The sequence below is a fragment of the Grammomys surdaster genome, unplaced genomic scaffold (genome assembly GCF_004785775.1).
Source record: "Grammomys surdaster isolate TR1022 unplaced genomic scaffold, NIH_TR_1.0 125146, whole genome shotgun sequence".
Lineage (NCBI taxonomy): Eukaryota > Metazoa > Chordata > Mammalia > Rodentia > Muridae > Grammomys > Grammomys surdaster.
Window position 1 is genome coordinate 890,129 of NW_021620042.1, and position 15,103 is coordinate 905,231.

Sequence of the window (15,103 nt, forward strand, 5' to 3'; positions counted from 1 at the left end):
ATGCAGTCCACCAAATCACCTTAGCCCGTGTGATGCAGTCCACCAAAAGCTTCTTTCTTTCTAGATCGTTACAAGTGAAACTCAACCAGTGTCTGATGACTAGATGCAAAGGCCAGCTCCATTCCTCCACTAAAGAAGGACAGACGGAGGCCACTGGAGGAGAATGTCCTTTACTGACACAGGCTGAGGGCAGGCGTCCACATGTTATTTCATGAATTTCTCGTAATGAGCTGGCAGGATGGAACTGATGTGTGTGAGCACACTAAGATTCATAGATAGGTTAGGGACTTAACCAGGGCAGCTGACACCTTTGGGTTGATCAGACTCTCAGACATCCACACAAGTCCCTTCCTGATCCCATTCTAACTTTCAAGACATTCTACATTATTCCCAGGTCCTTTGCCTGGATTCTATTTCTGTGGGCAAGTGGAACCATGTCACAAGACAGAAAAACTGATAAGGTCAAGCAGATTAAGGAACCTCTGCAGTTCTCATAATTGAGGATGGTAGGCATTTGAATCTACTCCTGGGGCATGTGACCACAACACCTCACTAAGAGGATCGTGACAACCAGTCTCCTAGCATAGGCCCTAAAGTATGCTAATGAGGTATCTAAATAGGCCTGGATGGCAGCCAATGAGCTTCCCTTCCCAGGCATCCCTTCCTGCAAAAGGTATTAATCTCTGGTTCACCCAGATTAAGGCATATGCATCCTTTTTCTCCATGAATAAAGAGTTTGGACAAGCAAGGACTGTCCCATCAAGGACTGCCTTCCTCATACAGAGCCAAGCCTAAGTCTCCTGCAGAAGGCCCCTCCGCACTCTTGACACCCACCCTGAGCTAAGCCAGGTCCTCCCCACCCCCAGCTCAGGCTCATCTTAGGTCCAAGGCCATTCTCAACTCTTCACGGTTCCCAGGGGTGTCTGGGTGCCCAGGGGTTTGAGAACCACAGCCTCGACTCCAGCCTGCACTGTTTCTCACCTGGAGAAACACATGGTGTTCTTCACATGGGCTGGGACCCCTATCTCAGGTTGCATTTTGCCTCCCCAAGCAGCATCCTGATAGCGTAGAGGAGAAGCAAAATACAGACCCCCAACGCTTTACTGTTGGCAGGCTGCAGCACTACTAAGAGTGAGGTGTTAGAGTTACATCCTGCACTGTTGCTTAATTTGTGTATTTGCTCTGAAATAGCTGACGGTGCTTTGAAGGTTTTCTATACAAAAGGTCTTCTTGCACCAAGTGTGACAACTGAACTTCCTCTTTCATAAGTTGAATGTCTTACTGCTTTTGCTTGCCTGGTGACTCCAAGAGTTCCAGCAATAAAGTGGAGAGAGGCCGGGCGGTGGTGGCGCACGCCTTTAATCCCAGCACTTGGGAGGCAGAGGCAGGCGGATTTCTGAGTTCGAGGCCAGCCTGGTCTACAGAGTGAGTTCCAGGACAGCCAGGGCTCCACAGAGAAACCCTGTCTCGAAAAACCAAAAAAAAAAATAAAGTGGAGAGAGTTGATAGCTTTGACTTGTTCCTTAGACCTTAGACTGAGGTCAGCACTTCCTGAGTACAGTGACAGCTTGTTGCCTAGCACCCATAGTACGCTACGATACATTCTTTCTATATCAAATGTTAACCATTGATTTTTACCAAGAAAGAATGTAGACGTTTATCAAGTGCTTCCTCTATACATAAAATTATACGGTTTTGTTCTTCGTTCTATTGATTTAATATACATATTAATTTGCATAAGCTGAACTATCCTGCATGCCTGAATTCTACTTGATCATGCTGTGTATCTTTATGATGTGCTACAGACTGGGACTGGCACTGTTTTGTTGAAGTCTTGTGTATCTACGTTAAAAGATATTATCCTACAGTTTTATTCTTTTCTTGAATCTTCTCTTAGTCATTCTATGTTTTAATGCATACACTGTGAACGAAGATGTGCATACAAGGCCACAGCACAACTCCTGGGTGTCGGCTCTCTCTTGCCACTATTGAGGATCCAAGGATCAGGACCGTGCACCGACACCTCTACCCATCGAGCCATCAAAGTCCATTGGTTCCTGTGTGCTGGTCTGGTATTGATAATAAAATAATGTTGGTCACATGGAAGACATTTAGAAGAATTTCTTCCTCAAGAACTTTCTGGAATAACTGAAAAAGTGGTCTTCATGTTTCTTATAAGACTCAATAGAAATCAGCAGTATAACTGCCTGGTCCTAGGGTTTAACATTTATTCATTTAATTTTAAAGACAGATCTCACTTTCACAACCCAAGTTGGCCTAAAACTGACAGTGATTCTCCTGCCTCAATTTCATGATGATTACAGGAATGAGTGACCACACTGAGCTCCTGGTATTTACTTTACTGAACGATTTCTAATTATTGGCTCAATCCATAACGATTTCTAATTATTGACTCAATCTATAATGGCTTGAATATGCTTGGCCCATGGGACATGGCACTATTAGGAAGTGTGGCCTTACTGGACTCTTTCAAGGAAGTGTGTCACTGTGGAGATGGGGCTTTGAGATCTCATACAAATGCTCAAGTCTGGCCAGTGTGATACAGAGTCTCCTCCTGGACGCCTTTGGATCAAGAAACCCTTTGCTTCTCCAGCACCATGTCTGCCTGGATGCTGCCATGCTTCCACCATAATGATAATGGACTGAACCTCTGAAACTGTAAGCCAGCTCCAACTAAATGTTTGCCTTTGTAAGAGTTACCTTGGTCATGGTGTCTGTTCACAACAATGGAGCCAAAACGAAGACACAATCTTACACTCGGAACTGATCTGTTCACAGGTTTTCTAGTTCTTGATAGTTAAACTGTGAGAATTACATGTGTCCAGATTATCTGTTAACTGTGTCTGTTCGGGTTTCCTCCTTCATCTTGGTAGATATATGTGTCTAGGAATTTTCATGTTTCTCTCTTGATTACCACAGTTGTTGATATGCACTTGTTCTTAACAATTGCCAAGAAATGTTTTCACCAACCTCAGCTTACAATATTGTTTGGAAAAACTCCAGGCTCGAGTACAACAACCACGGCAAGCCCTTGATGACTTTATACATAAGAATAGTGATTCTTTATAGCAGAGCCATTTGTTAAAGCCATGAAACTTACAAAGGGAATAAAGAATGCAGTGTGCTCTCAGTGTGCGGGCTACTTTATGTCAACTTGACACAAGTTAGGCATCACAGAGGAGGAAACTTCAACTAAGAAAATGCCTCTATAAGATCATGCTGCAGACAAGCCAGTAGGGCATTTTCTTAATTAGTGATTGATGGACGAGCACCCAGCCTATTGTGGGTTTGTGGGTAGTGCCACCCCTAAGCTGATGGGTCCTGGGTTCTATGAGAAAGCAAGCTGAGCAAGGCAATAAGCAACACTCCTCCATGCCTTCTGCATCAGCTCCTGCCTCCAGGTGCCTGCTGGTTCCTGTTCTGACTTCCTCGATGATGAACAGTGATATGGACGTGTGAGCCAAATAAACCCTTTCCTCTCCCAAATTGTTGTCTGTGGTGGTTCACCACATCACAGAAACCGTAACTAGGACACTCACAAAAGTGCATAAATTTTACAAATCATATTGGATTCCAACCCTTTGTTAAGTGGAGAAAGTGCACCTAGAAGCTTACATTCCTTGGCAAAGAGACCTAAATAACTAGATTGTCAATTATGTAAGGGTCTGCCAAGAAATCTGCCAACAAGAGAAGTGCACATTCAAACCAGCATCTAAAGTCACCGATGATTTATTTATAGAAGAACGAGGTTCAGACTCTAAGAGCTCAATATTTTCATGCCAGACTCTTGCCAAGGAAATAATGATGATGTTAATCTATGCAACTTGGAAGTAAAACAAAATTCTTCTAGGAGCACGAGCCGACTTCACACTTTCAAGCTTTCCTGTTTGACTGCACCAGCAGCAGCACCTTACACAGGAAGAGCACTGTGGACACAAGAAAGTAAAGAATTCATTTTGCAAATGGTGCAAGTATCCTTGTGAGCCCCAGTGCACTCCTAAGCTTGGCTAAGCTGGTCTAGGCCCGAAGGCCACCATCGGAGGTGGTGGGCCAACAGCTGGTGGGCCAACACTATCTGGTGATACCGAGTTGAAAGTGTTCCTGGCCTTCACTGCCTAAATCTGACCAGTGTGGGTGAGCTCTGTACTAAGTTCTTGTTCACAGAATAAACGGTATCTGAAGTCAAAGGGATGATGGGAAATGACAAACTGATGAAGTACAGGGAACTCAAGCTGAGTGTACAAGGGACACATGTCCCCAGACAAATACGTATACCTGAAGGAGAAGGCTTAACAGCTAACATACCACTTACAAAGCAATTTACTAACTATAAAAACCCTTTGGAGGTCCCACTATAAAGTTCAGACTCAACAGCACCATCCAATCTCCCCTAAGCCACGTGTCCTTCACATGCATTATCCACAGTGCACAGAAGCAAGGGTCAACTGTGTTCAGAGAGCACCTGACCTCAGGGTCTTTTGTTAAAGAAGATCTTACCTCTAGAGAGCACACATGCATGCATACACACACAAAGATAAAACAGATAACACATCGATGCTATTACAACAATGATCACAAATACAATGGCTTAAAACAAACATATATTATCATTCCATTCACAGAGGTCATCAATCTGTGCTGACAATTGGAAAGAAAACCAGGGAATTAAGTCAGTGGTTTTCTGAAGGATCTAGGGTTACAGCTTCTAGAGGGTGGCAACATTCCTTAGCTTACAGGCCATGGCCATCATCTGCACCCCTCTTGACCTCTGTTTTCACATGCCACTCTGTGACTCCTTAAGAACCACCCTAAGGACACTCCAGGATCATCTACTCACTCTCAGGATCCATAATTCAATCACATCTGCGAAGTCCTCACTCAAAATCCCATTCAGTTTCAAGGGTCAAGATGAGCCATTGCTGGAAGACCCTCACAATGGGAGGTGTGCCACTGTGCATTATCAGTTCAGTTAACACAGTTCTGTGTATTACTGTGCACACACAACACATAAGACAGAATCTCATCAACCTGCTCAAAATCATACAGCCCGAGGAAGTGACAGACACATATGAAAGGCTTGCAGGAGGGAGGGTGAAAAACTTGCTCCACTAGTGGCTGTATCCCAGAGAGGACCATGATGAGGTCATATGCTTGCCCAATCTGAACCGCCTGGCACATCTTCACTTGACTGTCCAAGGAACAAAGGCATCACATGGGTGACCAACTCAATGTCACACACCCGTTCTGGGGAACTCTAACAGGCCTGTTCTTTCTCGGGCATGTCAGAACTGTTTGTGGTTTTGGCATAATTTCTGGAGGTGCAGGATAGCAGGAACAGGCACTCTTGAGTGTAAAAACAACAATCCACCAAAGAGCAACAGAGAAAGGCAGCCAGGGCCATGCATTCAGGTGTTTGCACATTTGCCTGAAGAATCAATGTGTTTGGAGGTAAAGAGACATGGTCAGGTTTTGGGGGCAAATGTGTGGGCCAATTTCAATCCCCACCTCCCCTTTATTTGTTCATCATAAACAAAGCATTTATTAAGGCTACTTTATACCTCTATTCTAGTTTTCCATATAATCAAGGTATTTGTAATGTTCATATACACTTTATATGACATTGAATAAACGAGTCTGGTGGCTGAGTGTGGGCTGAGCAGTGTTTGTGCTGAGGGAGTGTATAGTGGACACTCTGAGGCAGTAGATGGTGGACCCTCTGCTGGCCGGTCCCTGGGTTTCATCCCACATGTTGAGGGAGGCAGTATATGGTGGACCTTCTGCTGGCCGGTCCCTGGGTTCCATCCCACACTTTACTGTTTCCCATGGTGTTACCAGTCTTCCCCACCTGTGCGCCCCAACCCCTCTCAGACTCTGCCCACTTCCTTCATGCCCTCTGACACAGGTGAACACTGCTGTCTCAGCTGTGGTACACACCAAACCACTGTCCCCCAACTGACAAGGCAAACAAGGAATGTGTTTTTAAGTGTGAAATGACATAAGCTGTCATCTTTAAAATAAGAAAAAGAACTTCATTACCTAAAAGTACATAGAATTCAAAGGGATGACCCAAAACAGAGGCCATAAGAGGGAAAATATTTTTTTAAAGATTTATTTCTTTATTTTATGTATGAGTACACTATAGCCGTCTTCAGACACACCAGAAGAAGGCGTCAGATCCCATTACTGATGGTTGTGGTTGCTGGGAACTGAACTCACGACCTCTGGAAGAGCAGTCAGTGCTTCTAACCGCTGAGCCATCTCTCCAGCCCCAAGAGGGAAAATATTTAAAACAAACTTATTTCATATCAAACCATAGGCATAAAAAGATAGTACATTACATATAACTCATACCAAAACATGCTAATGTAAATTCTGTATTTCATAACTATTCCAACTATTTATCTGTCTAAAATTTGATTCTAAATTGTATTTGATTTTTGAATTGTCATTTATTTATGCAACACATTTTCAACCACTGTAATCATTCGAATTTTCACTACCTAATATAATCACTCATACCTACTAATTTTCCATGACTTTCTTTGACTATCCATTCACAACTCTTAATTATGAGGATCTACTATGCTGGATATTTTATATAAAAACTTCTCCAGTAAGGGGTGGTAGCACACACCTTTAATCCCAGCACTCAGAACAGAGGCTGGCAGATCTCTATACATTCAACATGGTCTATATAGGAAGTTCCAGCCAGAGATAGACAGACCCCATCTCAACAGATGAGGAAGGGAGGGAGGGAGGGAAGGAGGGAAGGAGGGAAGGAAGGAAAGGAAGGAAGGAGGGAGGGAGGGAGGGAGGGATGGAGGGAGGGAGGGAAGGAGGGAGGGAGGGGAGAAACAGGGAAGGAGAAAAGGAGGAAAGGTAGATGAATGGGAGGAGGAGACAGAGGAAAAGAGAGTGGAGCAGTAGAAGGGAGGGAGGATGAGGGAGAAAGGAAGGGGAGGGGAAGGGAAGGAGGAGGGAGGGAAGAGGGAAGGAGGGAGGAAGGAAGGGAGGGAGGAGGGAAGGGGGAGGGAAGGTGAGAGGGACGATGAGAGGGAGGGAGGGAGGAGGGCGGAGCAACACCAGGTGAATGGTGTCTTTAATTTTAACTCCTTTGGGTCTTTAAGGAGTTTCAGAAAAGTGAACAGGACTAATGACTAGCACCTCGAATTCACACCCCACCCCCACCCCCATCTCCACCCAACTCTTAGCAGGTGCCTGGAGTGTCTAACACCTGCCAACAACTGAGCTAGGACACAAGTGTATCATGAACATTATAAAGAACCATCCAATTTAACCAAAGATCTTCAGAAAAGGTGAGATTTACAATAAATATGTATTAGCTTTGGGGAAATTACATAAATATTGATATAAAATTGAATTTGTATGCCTCCATAAGAAGCTGGATTCCCACAGAGAATCTATTCTTTCAAAAAAAAAAGACTGTTAGGGGCTGAGGACACACCAGGCAGTAGACCTGGGTTTGATGCCAGCATCTTAGAAAAAAATAAATTTTAAAAAAATATGTATATATAATAAATATATATTTATATAAATATATATATAATTTTAAAGATAGAAATAAAAATCAGCTAAGTTCTAAGTTCTTTACTTGTGGCCTTCTCCAGCTGTGTAACACAGAGAAGGTGTCGTGGGGAAGGGTCTGAGAAGCAGCTGATGTCTGGAATGCATGAATTCTGCCTGATGGAAAGCCCCACACGATGCTGTTACAGGAGTCAATTGTTTGGGAAGTGTCACCATCTTAATCCCAGCATGGCCTTTCTGTGAAGGAGAATAAGAGTGAAAGCGGCCAGTTATAGAACCTTCTTGTGCAAGAAGGACTACTTCATAAGATCAGGCAGAAGCTACATGATTTTAGATCTTATCAAAAATGATTAAACTTTCATCAAATGTATAGTAGGCCTTCCATCTCAGTCAATAATTTAAGACTGGATTCCTTCCTTATCTGGACAGGTTTCCACTTGTGTGAATTCCCTGATATGTTAAATGTTCAAAAGCCAAAACCATAAATGCCCAACTCTGGTTTCTGCTTAAGCACCAACAAAAATTCCTAAGTCTAATCATTTAACCTGACTTCCAAGATGCCTTACCTAGAAAGCAAGAATTTTTACGTAAGATTACAGGAATACAGGAAAATAAACTCCAACTGTTTCTGGCACAGCATAGCGAGTCTGCGGAGTGCTGAGCCCTACCATTTCCCACCCCACCCTAGCAACAGAAGGAAATCCAAGGCCAGTCTAAAGCTAGCCCAGATCAATCTCAAGCTCCCCTGACAACACCAGACACGTCTTATACCATCCAAAGAGGGATGAATCTGAAGCCCCACAAACCCTGAGCAACTCAGCCTCAAGATGTGTTCAATGGACCAGGCAGACAGAGCGAGCTGTTCTAAGTAGCCTGACCTAGGACCCCTCCTTGGTACCACGGGCCTAACTGAGCCACTGTCCAGAAACAGGAGGAGAACTGTGGGATTCCAGTAGACAGGTCCCACACCACCCCACAATGACTCTCAACGCCCCAGGCCTCTCCAGGCAAGGGATCCTGCCACAAGCAGGGAAGTCCCTGAGTCCCCACAGGCCTGAAACTATCTTCCCCTACTGAGAAACAGCTTCACAGTCCAGTGTAGGGAAAGTCCCTCTGCTTCACAGTCAGCGTAGCAGGAAGCTATGAGACAGAGCCCCAGGGAAAACTGATCAATCAAACTAAAGAATTTCCACAAAGGTTCCCTCAAAATTGAGCCACCACTGGAAAAACAGGCCACCGTATCACGATCTGCGTACTAAACAGAGTAGGTGAGTGCCTGCTGTAACTCAAGATTTGCCCAGCACCCGGGGTATCTTAATAGGCAGTGTGTCCAGGATACAACTGAAAAGTCAGTCATCAGAAGAACCAGGAAAGCCACTGCCTGATGGAAAAAAAAGCCAATCAGCACACACTACTGTGCAAAAAATGAAGCCTAAAATAGTGTAGAGCAGCCACCATGACACGGCCTCAAACATAAAGGTAAGGGGGGAAATGTTGCCAAAGAAATAGAAGAGTCCCAGGCTAGAGAGGTGGCTCAGGGGCTGAACACATACTGATCTTGCAGAGGGCCTGCATTTTCAAGAGACGAAAGAAATGACCATAATTCTATATCCAGAAAAACTACCCTTTGAGAGCAGTGGACAAGCAGATTTTTTTTGGGGGGGGGGCAGGGGTGCTAAAAATGCTACTACCAAAATTAGAAAAAGAATTCCATATTTCAACAAAAATTTCTACATTGAGATTTGAGATCTCTAATTGAGATAACTCATAAAAAATGTTTAAACTGGCTTTGAATAATAAACAACATATAAAAAACAGAGTTGCTGGAGGGTTAGTCCCTCATGAAAAACTGTGTGTGTGCTCACGTGAGTGTACGCGCGCGCGCACACACGCGCGTGCGTGCGTGTGTGTGTGTGTGTGTGTGTGTGTGTGTATGTATGCATGTGTGTGCCAGCAGACAGTCATCCACACACATTCACACACTTTCACAGGCATGCACACACACACACCACTCGAACACGTGCAGACACATGCGCTGCCATGTGGGGAGAAGAAGGGTTGGAATGGGTACTGTTAAAGAGGTCTGTGCCACCAGGTCTTGGGGAGATACAAAAGACTCTTGCTGGGAAATGAGATGTGAATGGTGTGCTGTCCTAGTTTGCTTTCTACTGCTGTAACAAAACCCATGACCAAAAGCAAGCTGGGGAGAAAGGTTAATTCAGCTGGCAAATGTGGTAGTCCATCATGAAGAGAAATCAGGAAAGAAATTCAAGGCAGGAACTGAGTAATGAAATGAAGCACAGACCATGGGGGAGTGCAGCTTACTGGCTTGCTCCTCCCAGCTTGCTCCTCCCAGCTTGCTCCTCCCAGCTTGCTCCTCCCAGCTTGCTCCTCCCAGCTTGCTCCTCCCAGCTTGCTCCTCCCAGCTTGCTCCTCCCAGCTTGCTCCTCCCGCCTGCTTACACACCCCATTACTAACCTGCTCAGGGGTAGCACCACCCAGCAGCGGGCTAGACCCTCCCACATCGGTCCTTAATCAAAAGGATTCCCTACAGATTTGCCTGCAGGCCAATCCAATGGAGACATTTTCTCAATTGATGGCTCCTCTCCCCAGGTGATCCTTGCTTCTGGCAGGTTGATTAAATATGGAAACCAGCCATGGGACAAACTGGAAAGTGCAGAGGAATGCAGAATAAAGGGGATAAAGGAAAAACTAGATACCCGTGAACTAGAGGGAGCCGAAGAGGAAGACTCACTCGGGCCAGGAGCTACACACTTCACCTTGAGGATACTGAAAACCCACCGACCAATTTTAAAGAGAAAAGTCACACACACACACACACACACACACACACAGCACAGTTTTAGTAACTATGACGCTGCCATACAAAATCAAACAAAAAGACTCCGAGGCCAGAAGATCATGAAGATCATCCAGTCCGTTTTAGTTCAGCAACTCAGAACCCACCGTGTGCCGGGCATTTCCAGCACTGGCCATTCTCCACACAGGAAACAATGTATGAGAAGAAGGAAAAGGCAAGCAAATGACATCAAAAAGACATTTCACAGTACAGTCCTGTGGAAGACAAAGTGCAGCTTGAGGGGAAACAAGAACGAGGTTTGTAGACTTTCAACAGTAATCAAGGTAACCATGGTTTAAATCTCACGTCTCAGAGACTGGGGTAACAAAGCCTTCATCTCTAATGAAGCAATGTTCAGAATACCCCTTGGATATTAATGGACCATAAGCATTCGAAAGTTCATTAGTGAATTAACACATGGGTTAACGTGTCTTCCGCTGGAGCATTAGGGGAGGACATCCACTGGAGACATCTCCCAGCTTCCGTCCCAGCCGGCAGAAGGCAAGCAGCCTCCCTTCACCACACTTCCCCATGATGCCTCAGTGCAGACTCTGAACCAAGAGCACAGAAACTGAAATCATGCGCCAAATAAGGTTTTCTTCCTTCTAAACTCTCTCTCCTGGGATTTTTGTGACAGTAATGCTAACCTATCCTAAGAAATAAAGCTGACATGGTGAGAGGCATTTAGGTTCAAGTCTAAAACTTAACATTCTCCACACACGCTTAGTTCTGCTGCCATCTCTCCCATGAGAAGATGTCATCGTCCCCACTCAGCAGGACTAACGGCAAAATGTTCACAACCCTATGACATATTTTACCACAATGTACTACAGCACACGTTTGTCTCTGCAACTGGATTACAGACACTGACAGGACCTACTGTGCCGCTCATTTCTGTTGCACAGTACTAGTACGGTTTCAGCAAATATTTCGTGCAATTATAAACTTGTTTCCCTCTCATCTTTCTAGATGATCACTCTTCTACAGGAAAAGCAAGCATACGAATAGTCTATATACTCTGCTTCTATCTGCAGAGCACAGGAAATCAGTCACTGTCCTTTAGCATCAATAACCACAAAAAGGCGGGCAGTGGTGGTACATGCCTTTAACACCAGGACTCACGAGGTAGAGGCAGATGGATCTTTGTGAGTTCGGGGTGAGCCTGTTCTACAGAGGTCTACAGGGAACCCTGTCTTCAAAAACCATTTCTAAAGATAGTAATAACATCACAGAGGTCCATCAGAGCCGGCTCTAAGACTCCAACAGGTCCTCTCTGATTGCCTCACCTTTTCTCAGCACCTCCATGGACCAGATATCAGGGGGAATGATGCGGGACCAACCTGTCTTCAAGGGGTTCATCTTCCAGAAGTTGCTTTTGTCAATTACTACACTACAGAAATTCACAAAAAGTCTGATCTCTTCAAGGTAACCCTGGGAGATTTGTCTGACATCTGCCAGCAGGTCCAAAGCAGACTCACCCGTCTGGCAAAGGAATGTGATTTTAATCTGCCTCAGAGCCGTGAACCTTCTCACAGTAAGTTCTCTAGTAAACAAGGCAGATGGGTAGCTGTGGACATGTGGGATAAAGGGGGACCAAGAACACGATGTACCTTCACAGAACACTTTCAGAAGGCAAATACAACTACATACATACAGACCACACAGTAGCCATGTTCATCATAGCATCTGTAAGTACTCTAAGACCCTCAACAAAGCTGACCCTAAGTCTCTCACAGAGAGAGGAGACAGGAAGGGACATGAGACCCTTACTGAGAGTTCAGCTACTCAGTTCCTCCTGCACTGACCCCCCTCCTCCTTGCAGGCCATCTGGTCCAAGGAGCATCTGTGATCTAGGGAGGCACAATCTCCAATAGGGATACAATGAATTGACAGTGTGCTCTCACCTGGGCAGCTCCAGGGACTCTATCGTTCGTCTACACTGCCAGCGATGCCGCTGCTGCGGGCCACCCATGCCACTCTAAGTCCTGTAAACTCACTGGCTCACCAAGCTGGACTTGAGGGGAATCATTACTTCGGTCTGCTAGCGCTCTATGGAGAGCAGCAGTTCTCAGTGGTTCGCAACCCCTTTTGGGTAGAACAACCTGTCGGGAGCACATAGTGTGAAATTGTGTCTCTGTCCTTCCTCACCTACCTAAAGCATTCCTTAATTGGCTTTAATAAAAAATCTGATGGCCAATAAGCTGGGCAGGAAGTGGAAGGTGGGACTTCCAAGGAGGAAGAAAAAAGCCCGGGAAGAAGAGCTTTTTGCCCAGAGACCTGAGAGGAGACGGACATGACTACAGATCTGGAATGTCTGGCTCATGACGTGGCTGCATGGGCTAGGTGTTGGAATAACTTGGATGAGCAAGTTGAGAGTCTGCCCAGCTGAGCCCTAAGGCTTTGAAATATTAAAAGGTCTCTGTGTGGTTATTTGTGGAAAGGTTAGTTAAGGAATAACTGCTATCATATTAATTTCTAGCGTCAATTAATTAATATATACAGAACTTAACAATCTTTTACTTTACATGACCCTTTTACAGGGGTTGCATATCAGATATCCTACATGTCAAACATGATTTATAAGAGTAGAAAAATTACAGTTATGTAGGGAAAAAAAGCATGTTATGTTTGGGTGTCACCATTGGGAAGGCCAGGCTGACTCCATGACAGGCTTCAAATGGACAGTTAAGGAGACTAGCCCTAAATCTCTGTCTCCGAGAACTGGGCAATTCCAGACAAGTCCAGGCCTCAGAAGCTGCCCCACCACCCTGCCTGAGGCAAGGACACTGGTCAGCAGCAGTTTCCAGACTTCCTCAGCTACTTCCTCAGCCAACAGTTTCCAGACCTCCCCAGCAAGTTTCCAGACCCCATATCCAGTAATGGAAGGTCTGTAGAGATGGACCCAACAGATTAACATAGAGGTCACCTACCCTGGGATTCCCTAATGTGCTTTAAATCAGGCCTGCAAGCTCACTTGGTTGTCTATTCTGATAATGGGAGACCTCAGCAAGCTGGACTTCTGCAGAATAAAACACTCTTTGCGTTTACGTACTATTTGAAATTTGAGTTCGGAGCTATCATTCTTCAGTGAATCATGGACCCTTACAGCCACAGCATGAAGGACTGTATTAGTGTTGTAGCACTAGGAAAGTTGAGACTCGCTGGTCTAGAGTGAGCAAACATTTGTTCCTGTCTCCTAAGGAACACTGAACATCATTACAAGAGGGTATGGGCTGGGCTGGAGCAGTATCTCAGTTGTTAAGAGCATTTGCTCCAGAGTTTGATTCCCAGTGCCCACTGTGCAGCTCACTACCGTATGTAACTCCAGTCCCAGGGCATATGAAACCCTCTTCCAGACTCAGTGGGCAACAGGAATGCATGTGATACACAGAAGTACATGCAGACAGTACACCTGCACATGAAAATAACTAAATGTGTTCTTCACAATTTGAAGCACATCTATTTTTGTCTTGAGTTCAGGCTATCTAGGTTGAATACGAGTCTTAACAATCCACCCAAGCATATGCTCCTAAGTACGCTTCTCAATGACTGTAAGGAGCCCAGGAAAAAGCTTTTTGGGTAGGGATAATTATAAACTCTGCATTCTGGGCTATATGAACTAAAATTATGCTATAAGAATTAAGTCCACATTGATTTTTTTTGTCTAACACACAAGTAGCTGCATAATTAGCATTAGGCCTTCTTATGATCTGGCCAGCGCTGATGCCCAAAGCAGCTTCATTCATTGCTTGAACTAACTTTGCAAGTGAAAAGGTACCACAACCCTGTGACCCCAAAACAACCCTGTGACCCCAAAGCCACTGTGTAAGTTACCTATGACACTGATTTTACAACTTGCACTATAATTACGCCTAAGCTCACCCCTACCCCGTACTCCCAAAGCATCAAGCACTTGGTGGTCTTTGCACACTCCCAACACAGAACAGGAGGTGCTTGATAATCCCATTCTGCACTTGCAGAATATTCTAACAGAATGGCAGGGCTGTGTATGCTTTGTCACCTGAAGGCACGAGGATCTGGTTCATGGGCAGAAAAGCAGCCAGTGTTGTAACTTTTTTTGCATTCACTCTTTCCTCACATCACAGCAAACAATACAGGCACAAGGCACCAGGTCCCCAAGAAAGCTTACCACAAAGGAGAAGGTACACAAGTGACCTGGACTCTGCTTCCGCACACACTGCAAACAGAGGGCTATCGCCAGCTCTGATTGCTCCAATGTTAAGTCTCCGTCCAGGAGGTTCCTAGTTGGACAAGTTGAACGTTATAACCTATGGAACCTAAGAAGCAAGGGGGAGGCGACGGGGTGCTCTGCCCAGCAGTGTTTGCTCACAGCTGGCTCAGTATCTCTGGCTAACAAACTGCTGATGCGGTTGTACTTCCATCGCTATGAGCGAAGGCCCATCCTTTCTAGTGAGTCTGTAGTTAGGATCCCAAGAATTTTGTTTTGAATGGTAGTATAAGTTCATCTCCTAGAAGAGACATTGTTTCTTCACTGCCAGATTCTAGGAAGTTATCCTTTTTTAAGATTTGTTATATTATATTGTACGCATATGTATGGACCTGAGTGTATTTCACTATACCACATGCATTCAGGTGCCCACAGAGCCCAGAAGAGGACGTCTGATCCTCTTGAACTGGAGTTACAGACTGTTCTTA

At 45.0% G+C, this 15,103-nt stretch overlaps 1 protein-coding gene across 1 annotated transcript in view; it reads right to left on the reverse strand.

The window, feature by feature from the left end:
* The window catches only part of Arhgap10 (Rho GTPase activating protein 10), a 196,862-nt gene extending 184,464 nt beyond the window's left edge, over positions 1 to 12,398 (reverse strand). The window contains exons 1-2 of the mRNA XM_028785172.1: positions 12,331 to 12,398; positions 11,713 to 11,993 (exon numbers count right to left, since the gene is read on the reverse strand). Coding sequence (XP_028641005.1) covers positions 11,713 to 11,993; positions 12,331 to 12,398 — 349 coding nt within the window. The remainder of the gene's footprint in view (positions 1 to 11,712; positions 11,994 to 12,330) is intronic.
* Between the last annotated feature and the right edge of the window lie 2,705 nt (positions 12,399 to 15,103).